Genomic DNA, 10,375 nt, shown 5'->3' with positions numbered 1-10,375 from the left:
TGTGCCACTTAAAGAGTATATCATTACAGGGAGACATTAAAAAGGTATTTTCTGGAGACTGTACAAATGTGACTTTGATCTGTAAGATGGGCAGCAGGGGGGTGGGGAGGTAGAAAAACTGAATAAACAAAAAGACAAAAAAATGTTGGGACAAAGTATGGCAGACAAGAGTGTTAAAGACATTTAAATCATATTACATCAGAGCAGTATAACCAATCATGCTTACACTTAAAAAAAAGGACACAAATCAAGTTTGTATATGTCACAGTTGGTGGAAAGGGAGAAATAAATGATGCACAATTTGGAAACATACAACCTGAGCTGGACATTCAGCAGAGTAAGAGAGTATTCTTAGAGTAAAGAAAAAAAAGAATAAATATAGAGTTTAAGGAATCATTTAGACAGTTTGGATAATATGCTTAATGCTTTTTTTTACTGAGACTTTGGAAGACTGATAGCACTCTTAGAGTTTTAAATGCAGCTAGAGATTGGAGGCAATCAGCCGAGCAAGCACAGAAATTAAGAGATGAATTCAATATGAACTAACTGTTATTAATAGGGATGAACAATGTACTAAAATCACAAGTTCAGAAAGACTAGCAGACATAGGCTAGCTCCTCCTAATTGTTTCCAGTCTCCAACTATCCTTGCGCTCTACCTCCATGTATAAAGGACAACTTATCCATTGGCTTGTATTTTGTCATATACTAAGCAGATATTAAACACTGCTAAATATGCAAAATATGCAAAAGGTCATCTCTGGGAGGCAGTGCATACGAGCACTAGTTTCTGTTTGCACAGGCTAGGTGAGGGGCAACCAATCAAAGAAAGTATACTTTTAAGGAGCAGGAAGTTAAAAAACAAAACAAAACAAAACAACAGCCCAAAGCATAAATAAATAAAATATGGATTGTTTTTGTGTGAATTCTGGTGAATAAAAATGTAGCTGGAATTATAGTCTCCCCTTAATTTAAAGGAGGTCAGCTTGTCCCAGAATCAACAAGAGAGCAAAATCTGGAGCTAGGAGAATTGTAGCAGTGCTGATAATAGAGCCAAATAAAGCCAAGTAGAGCTGACAGAGCCAAAAAACTAAACTAGGGTGACGAACAAAAAAATGCTAGATTGAGAGAAAAAAATGCTTCTAGTAAAAAGAGGCTGTCACAGAGATGGCTACAGCTAAGATCATATTAAAGTCATAAATGTATATAAAATGCATAAAAAGGACTACAAGCAGATATTAGAAAATATATTAATTTCTTTTAAATAAAATTACACTTATTGCCCTTTCTCAAAAGTGTACCTGACAGTGTTTTGCTTGGAATAACAGTCATGGAAGATTTTAGATGTACAAAAGTCTAGTAAGACAGAAGGCAAGTATGTTTTCCTTTCTCCTCTTTGCCCTGGTGCTGTGCTCTTTTACAGACAAACACATGTAAGTTGTCCACGAAGAAGAAATACATCAATCCCTTTGGTTTCTAATGGTCTAATGTTATAAAACCACTAAAGGAGTCCTGTTTGGCCGGTTTACTGATGTGCTGGCAGGACTGCTGGTGCTACGATGCTCCAAGCTCGCTCCACGTTCCGGTTTGGACCAAGGCGCTCCAAGTTGTGGCCATGGATGTGTGACCCAGACTGAGACCCTGATCAATGTCAAAGTCTTAGATTCTGGAAAGAAGCCTGCAGCCACAACCTGATCACATCTGGTCAGACCTGGAGCTTCCAGACCACAGCTGAGGTCTAAATCCAACCTGATCCCAGGCAGAAGCTTATTTTTAGCTCGATGCAGTTCAGGTATGGCGACACAGCAGCCAGGCACTGTTTTATTCCTGATTTACTTCCCAACACCGTCCCTGGCAAATATTTTTTTTAAAAGATAGAAAACCTGCATATTTTTGTCAAAGCGCTTCCCTTTTCTCCTTTTACAGTCAGTATGTCTCTCAGGAGTGAGTCCAGCTGACTGGAATCCAGTGTGTCTCTGTCTCCACTTTCTTTAGTGCCAACTGCAGCTCGCTGAAGGCAACATCGAGGTTGTCGTTGACTATAACCATCTCAAAGAGATGGCTGTACTGAGTCTCCATTGTCTGGGCCGTGTTCACCATCTCCTGAAAGTCTTCCTCCTGGGAAAAGAGGGAAGAGACAAAATAGATGGAAGTTAAAAACACAAAACGAATAAAATCTCTTTCGTCAGTCATCCAAGTGACTGATGAAACGTTTCTCCCACTGAGAACGCTACGTCCAGATGAACAGAATCAACTTTTGGAGAACTTATTTTATCATTTATCATTCAAGTAAATACTGCCTTTCTAAATGAGCCCAGGTATCTCTTGGTAGGTTAGGGTGCTGTGTTTTTACTGGGAACACTTAACTTTAAATTGGACTTTAGCTCATTTTCGCTGCTTGTATCTGTGATCTCGTTCTTTCAATCACTACCCAAAGTTCATGACCATAGATGAGGGGAGGGACATAGATCCACGGATGAATTGACAGCTTTGCTTTTACACGTTGTCATGATGAAGCTGTCTCTTACAGGGACTTTTGCCAGCAGTTCCTTCAGAATGTTTCTGGTGGTTTCTGCTTCATAATGGATTAGCTGTGTTTTTGTCTGCCCAACAAGAACATTAATCTGAGCAGGAAGCCGTTTAAGGAACAGCAAGCTGGGTTTGGAAGATGAATAGAAAATCAGAGAACTTAAAAAGAAAAGATTGGTTTAGGATGATGCCTCTTCTGGGGGACCAAACTTGAGAAAAAGCACACCCGGGACTCGTTTATTCCCACTAGGTGGCCTAATTTCCACAAGAAGTTATGTAGCATCTTGTGCCTGTTTAAGTACTTTGTAACAGCATAGATAAATTTCATTGCACAGCAACTAAATACTGAGTCACAGTTTAGGTGAACGTTCCCTCTGTTTTTATTGTAATTCTTTTATTTGTAGCCTTTATACATTTGTTGCTTTTACCTTACAGGACTATAAATCTTTACGCATTTCAGTGGCATGAAGCAGCACGTGTCAGCCTCAGTATCCTCTTTTACAAGCAACCACGTTCTCTGCTGGACACCTGCTTTGTTGTGCCAATAAAACCCACCTGTCTTTGCGTTTTAAAAAAGTGTCAGAAACCAAAGAGATTTCCTCAAATCACTTTGAAATGCCTGTGGTTCTTTCAGATTGGGTGCCAGTTTCTATGCTAACCACATTACAGCTGGGATTTTGCATTACATCAGATTGTTTTGCTTGTATTCACATCACGCTTCCAGCCAGCTCGACTGAAACAATGAGACGACTGTTCCTCAGCCTTTATCATTAAAGCAGACCTGTCTCTTGCAAAGAAAAATACAGCTAGCGTTGGAATGAAAATGTCTGGGACGACTTGCCCAACAACAGCTTCCCTTCATTTAATAGTAAATATAAGATGGGTTTGGGTCTGTCAGTGTACATGAACATTTACACAGAGACTTTGTTTGTTAGCTGGTTGAAATACAGCCCGCTGTCACACAGCTTTATAGAAGTATATTTGTATTACATGAGAGAATAACAGAAGCTAATAAAGGGACGTTAAAACTGCAACAGACTGTTCACAACCAGATTGCTTCTGACAACTAAAGCTTATTGTTCTCAAGACCCAGCTGGGAAATAAGGAGCGGACTGAGACAGAATTATGTTTACCTGTGTGAATAATATAAGCTGATGCTGTGTCTGTATCAAGGTTTAACAAGCTGACCTTCAACCATAAATTCACTGCATGTTCTAGGTGAAAGTGTATTGTACTCTAGCATTTTCCTCAACACTTATTACCCATAAATGCACTAAATTATGCCTCAATAAGTCGGATCCTATTATATTTTGTGTGAATATGACTTGACTAACTATCAGCTCTGGGCATATGTGTTGTAACTTTTTTAAACAGAGTAATGTTTGACCTTTTGATTTGACATGTTAGTTAAAGGTAAATCAACACATGTGGAAATGAAACCACTGGCTATCGACTGATGACAAATTAGCTTTTTATTAGCTTTCAAAAGTTTTCTACATTCCTAAACAATGACCCCTTTGGCTCAGATGTCTGCTGCCTATACCAGAAGCCCTGAAATATTGCCAGTTGTTCTACAGAGGTCAACTAAAGTCCTGTGACTGTATCACTGCAGATTGCATGTGTGTGACTTGTAGTTCATCGTAATATAATTGCCAGAGACTGCTTATTTTCAGGTCATTTCAGATCGGGTCTGACTACCAGGCTTTTAATTTTTATGGGGTTGTGTTTGGGAAATTAATTTGTACCAGTTTGTAATTTCTCTATGGTCCATTCTGGTGTCAGTATAGAGTTGATAGAGCTATGACTAGAAATGTATCAGTGGAGTCATCAACTGATGTGGAATTAAGATCTGCTGGAATTGCAGCTTAATTTGACTGCATGTCCTGCCTGAAGTAATGCTATGCTTGATTTGACAACTTTAGGAAGGTTTAACTGCTATATTAGCTCAAATAGAGCTGTTGAAACTGAAGAGAAATATTTTTATTTCACAGTATCACGTGAACCGTGCTTGAATGAAATGTACAGGATTGTATTCGTTCCTTGTTGGTCTTCAGAACGGCCATTTGCCCCAAGGCTGCACTTTGAAAACATCTGTTTGAATCAACCAAGCACCACGATGTACCTCAAGCAAAAAATACATCAGAACAAATCACATAAAACAGGTCGTGTGGACAGAGAGAAAGATACATTTAAACCCGACCAAGTCACAGTTACACAGTAACAATTTCCTCTTGCTTTTCTATCTCAACTTAAGCAGGGAGGTAATATCTGATTAACATATGATATAAACTATCAGCCATGTACAACCCACACACTAGAAATAAGTTTTTACCGTGAAGGGTTTGGTGGAGTCCTTGTCGTCTTTGCCTGATATAATTTGGGTTTTCTTTCTGGTCTCTCTCAGTCTGTCGACGGTCGGGGGCTTCACGAACACAACGAAAGGTTTAAACTCTGCTGTTCGAAGATGCTTTATTAGCTGAAAAGAATAAAAGTGGATGCAGAGAAAAAGGAGTTAGGCATTTGGCAGCACATTAAGACGTAATCACAAAGTGTGTCACGTATGGTATAAACAGACTGTGAAAAAATTAATAGACAAAACGTTTAAAAATATAATCCTGAAAAAAAAAAGGTTGCCAATTCATGGTCCACTTGTAATAGTGATATGAACTGGATTATGGGGTTGTCACAAAGTCCAGTTTAACAGATTCAGTCTGCTGATTTCCAATCGAGAAGATATTAAAAATTAAAATCTTCCTTCTATTTTTAAGCAAAGACATTTTCTGCCTTAAGTTCCTCAGACATGAAAAGTTGAGGCTTTTCTTCCATTCTCTCATTGTAAACCGAATATATTTCTGTTTTGCTGAAGCATTAAATCTTAAATTACCTTTTAACTTATTGACCTCTCTAGAATGAAGAAGTCTTTGCATAAATGACTTATTAGTTGGACAGAACAATTAATAATGACCACAGAGCAGATGACTTCCCATCATTCTGAGTGAATCTAGAACTTTGAAATCATGTTTATAGTTTTTGTCATTTAAAAATGACTCACAAACACCAATCTGAGGGATAAAGACTACTCACACTAACTCATCACAGCTTTTAAATTCTTTTGGAAGATAGTGGAGGATATATATGTTTTTATTTATGCCTGATCTTTGTGTCTGTCTCTTCTTTGTGGTGACAGTTTTCTGAAATAACATGCCAATCTGGTACCTCAAGGGCCTTTCACATAGGATATGGCAAGTGCAGAGCTCTGAAACCCATTTGTTTCTATTGCTTGCGCCACTCAATAACAGTTTTAAAGAGCAAGTGCGCCGGTAAGAGTACTCTTGCATGCAAGGGTCAACGTTTAACTGGGTTAAACTTGGTTAAACTTTGACTGCTGCGACGTACCGTCGCACGACCAACAGAAACGAAGCAAACAGCCCTACTAAGTTCAACCACACAATGAATGAAAACAAGGAGGAAAAGTTGATTGTGTGTGTTTCCGAGTTCAACAAACTTCATGACACAAGTTGACATGCATACTGAGACTTTGGGAGGAAACAACACAAGTGTTCACTTGTGGGGACAGTGCCAAAGCTTTCTTTTTTATGGATGAGAAATAGCTGGTCCATCGAGTTTTCGACGTACAAGAGCGCAACAACCACTGCAAGACAAATTTTAGGCCACTCGCTCCAGCTCGTGGTAGGTGCGCCCAATGTGAAAGGCCCTTCAGAGGTATGAGAGAGATGAGATTTGATTAGAGGTGGTGTCTGGTGTCTGGTTCTGGCATGATCATCTGACCTTCTTGCTATGCTAATAGCAGTGGGTCAAGACCCACAACTCACAACAAGATGGATAAAAAACTTAATGGAGAGGCAGCAGCGGAACCACTGGGAAACAGCTTCCATCATTCACTCAGTTGGTCAATAACTGAGAAATGGCATTACTGTGGAGGTTTATGGTGACATAAGCCAAAGAGGAAATCTTCAAATAAAGTAACAGGGCGATCTGCTTCTGAGACAGGTAGTTTCCAAAACAGGCTAAGAATACAGTACAGGGATGGTGAGAAAGAAGGTGTCACTCACATGAGGCTGGACATCCAGCAGGCACACTTTCTTCTTTGAGAGGATTGAACGTATCGAGTCCAGACTTGTGCCGTAGAAATTCCCTTTGTACTCGCCATGCTCAATGAACCTGAGACATGAAAAGAAGAGTGATGAGAAAAAGCACGAACGCACATCTTTGGATGGACACATGGACAAAGTTTCAAATAATTATGTCAGTTTTTAGAAGAGTAATTACTGTAATCTGAGTTAAAGCTCAGGCCTTGTACCTGAGCTAAAAGAGGTTCTTTTAGACTGTGACGAGACAAGGATTATTTTTAACTGCATATATTGTCCAAGAAAGAAAATATAGATCTTGAAATGAGCATCAGGAGGACATTTTTAAACTAGTTTACATAAAACAAACAAACCTTTTTCCACTGTATTAGATATGTTAATTTGTGCTTTTAAGATTTTTTTATATATCCTCATAAGAGCAGGATTTTTTTTTTTAAACAGCAACTTTCAACTTTCATTTTTATAATTAATTTTCTACAATCACTGTGATTTCTGAGATTAGAGTTTTGAGAAATGGTGATAAACCAAAACAATTCAGAATTGTTCTCTCCATTGTAGTAAACATTAAAGAAAGGCCGTTTGAAATAGAGACGTACAAACATATAATCTACACACAGCAGGATATCCAAAAAAGTTGTTCTCTTTTTTTTCCCAGGGAAAAAGTACTTTTGTTTTGGCCAGAGTATGAATATCAATTGTTCATCTCTGCTGCATAAAGTCTGAATGTGTGTTGTGATTGAATTCATCAGTTTTGCTTACTTGTTGTTTTGGATGTCCGTCTCAAAGAGCTGCTTGGAGATGAAGTGGTAATCCACACCATCGGTCTCCTGGTTCTTCTTGGGTCGACTGGTGTCTGAGTGAAAGAAGATGAAGATGGAAAGAGAGGGAGTGATGCCTGTGAGTCATTGCAATGAATAGTGCAATGCTCCTTGTGTGCAACAAGCAGAGAGACAGAGAGAGAGCCGGTGGTCTCCAAAGCTCCGGTTTTCAAATTAACAAAAAGAAGCAACACTTTTGGGCTTAACCCGAAACAACAGCAAGTGTTAAACATATCCATGTGTCCACTGGCAGCGATCAAACATTCAAAAAGAGCGAGACGAGACACTTTCCGATTCTCCTTCCTCTCAATGAGAGCCAGGACCTGTGCCATACGTTTCCTATACGGGTCTGAATCAGACTGTCTGGGCTCTATTAAACAACAGCAGCACAGGTCACATTTGAGAACAATTAACAGGCTGTGTGGAGAGAAAAAGGCCACGCCAATGGGATTTTAATACCGGGGACATTTCAAGTGTCAGACTTTGGCTGGGGGAAGACAATAAAGTCATAAAACTTGGTTATAAAAGTTTTTTTTTTCAATAATTAAAAAAATCTCTCTATGTAAAGAAATATTTCAAATAGTGAGAACAGTGAGAATAATACAGCCACGTTTTTATTACATTTTATTTTATTTCATTTATGTTGCATCCTCAATTCAAGATAAAGCACAGAACGGAAGAAAGACAGAAACTTTAGTTTCGGCACACAAATGTTTAAAGGTTTCTTTGGGATGAAACAAAGAGAAAAGAGATTGTTGGGAACACCACATTTAATGGTCAGCGAATTAACTTCTATTCTATTAACTAGTATAAAGCACACATTCACATATAAGACGCAGAGATAAGAACAAAGAAATATGCAGAGCGAAAGACAAATGAACTGTACTGTTCAGCCAAAGTTTGGTGGGCTTAAATCAGAAGAGTGAAGTTATCTTTTTTCCTTTTTTTTAATTTAACCTTTATTTACACAGGTAGTCACACTGACACCCAATGTCTCTTTTACAGGACACTTACGTGGAATGGTCACACTGAAGTGCTGGGGGTCAGAGATCAACAGTTTCTTCTTCAGTTCACTCAAGCCGACACCTGTGGGTCCTACACACAAACATCTAATTATAAACTCTGCCAAACTCCTCATCACGTTATTATCACATCCATAACATGATATGAGACATTCAAACTTTCTTTCGTCTGTACTTGGTGGTTAGAGTTGCCGAGGTTAACTCAAGACCTCAAACACTAATGATGAGAATATAAATTCAAATGTCTAATAGGATCAAATGATGAACTAATGAAAATTTGTATCCAAAAGATCTAAAGTTACTTTCTGGTTATTCATATTCACTTCTTAGGAACAGATGATAGAGAAACATAATATTCAGCTTCTCTCTTGCAGAGCTGGGCCACCTTTATTGTTTCTGTCGTCTCTATGTGACAATGAGATTGAAGGTGAGGATTTTCATTAAATTCGGTATCCTAACAGCAACAGTGTGTGAGGTAAGCAGCGACATCAGAGTTTGAGAACTTAAATTTCTCTTTACTCACCTACTAGCACCACCAGCCTGTGTTTGTCTCCCCTTTGCCTGCGGTACGGGACGACTTCCTCGTATGTGGGCACGTCAGCCATGTCGTACATTTCGCTCTTCTTCGCCTCGTACATGGACTTGGTGGTCTTTCTGTCTCTCCTGCTGAGGCGAAAGCTTCTCCTGAACCCAGCTGGAGGTCAGCATGAGCCAAAAGAGGAGACAGAAGAAACAGATCAATCAATACAAAAAAAGAAAATTCTTTGTCAGTAGTGTAAAATCCAGCACAACCGTATGTACACATACAAATACTGTGGACTTCAATTTATAGTTGTTTCAGGATCTTGGCAAACACCTCCACACAAACATTACTTTCCCCAGGTGACATCAAACGGGTGAAAACTCATCATAGGTCTATCATCATCCAAAATACAGTCCCTCTCTCCTCTTGCACCCGCTGACACACTCACTAAAATAACACAGGTAACTAATTACACAACAACAACAACAACAACAACAACCATCCTGTCTTCCATACCAGTGGAAACTGTATTACACAGAGAGGATGACAATGAATGTGCTCCAAATTTTAGAACAAGTCAGGTATGGGTAAACGAAGCTTGCTCATTTGTTCTGGAAAGCCTCATAAGATGATCCAAACACGAACAAGTTAGTAAAAAGAAAGGAACTGGCACAAAGTTCCGATCTCTACTTTGATTCAAAGCCCCTTCAGTAAAGTAGAAGTGCAAAAATGTGAAGGAAAAAGATGAGCATATTTAACACAAGCTGGGACGACGCACACTTACACACAGATACATACAGGAAGCGACTTTACTTCCACAAACAAACAGTTAAATGAAAACAGAAAGTTGGTGTAAAGATTGAAATCAGTGAATGAATCTAAGCGTCATCAGCTTAAATGTAAATTAATCTCTACACTTGATGTAACCTAACACTGACCCCCACAGCTGCTCTGTATCAGCCCAACACAGAGCTTTACTGTGATTTCACCACATTAATGCAAGCTAACCTGTTTATTCTGCAAATATGATATTATAGAAAGACAAAGTTAGTATACTCACACAATGAAAATAGACCATTTGTCAAAACACATATGTGATATGTGATTAAAAATTTTGACATGTAACCTTTAAATCTGCAGGTCATTAAATGTCCCAGAGCAGAGATCAGCTTTAAAAATAATCTCTACTCTTTCTCTCCTGACCTGACTTTCTTATCTTTCTCCGTCTCTGAGTGAAGTTAGCTCTCTTTCTTTTCTCTCCTTGTGAAATACAGCAGCTGGACCTTTAACTAGCAACACACTGAGACGAACAGCACACAAACAGCTTGAGTCTGCTGATGTTTGTTGAGCTGATAGAAATGTTGTAGAAACATTA

General features: G+C 38.8%; 1 protein-coding gene across 1 annotated transcript in view; it reads right to left on the bottom strand.

Annotated features, from left to right (window-relative positions):
• Positions 1–1,286: 1,286 nt before the first annotated feature.
• The window catches only part of mpp7a (MAGUK p55 scaffold protein 7a), a 65,959-nt gene continuing 56,870 nt past the window's right edge, over positions 1,287–10,375 (bottom strand). Inside the window, exons 12-17 of the mRNA XM_085362617.1 lie at positions 9,001–9,171; positions 8,470–8,550; positions 7,397–7,490; positions 6,602–6,710; positions 4,861–5,004; positions 1,287–2,117 (exon numbers count right to left, since the gene is read on the bottom strand). Of these exons, the coding sequence (XP_085218743.1) occupies positions 1,938–2,117; positions 4,861–5,004; positions 6,602–6,710; positions 7,397–7,490; positions 8,470–8,550; positions 9,001–9,171 (779 nt within the window). The 3' untranslated portion in view covers positions 1,287–1,937. The remainder of the gene's footprint in view (positions 2,118–4,860; positions 5,005–6,601; positions 6,711–7,396; positions 7,491–8,469; positions 8,551–9,000; positions 9,172–10,375) is intronic.

Source organism: Diplotaxodon limnothrissa, linkage group LG9 (genome assembly GCF_057381915.1).
Source record: "Diplotaxodon limnothrissa isolate DT_005_m linkage group LG9, D_limnothrissa_male_GT1.1, whole genome shotgun sequence".
Lineage (NCBI taxonomy): Eukaryota > Metazoa > Chordata > Actinopteri > Cichliformes > Cichlidae > Diplotaxodon > Diplotaxodon limnothrissa.
Note: the sequence above shows the minus strand (reverse complement) of the source record. Positions and strands in the feature narration are given on the sequence as shown.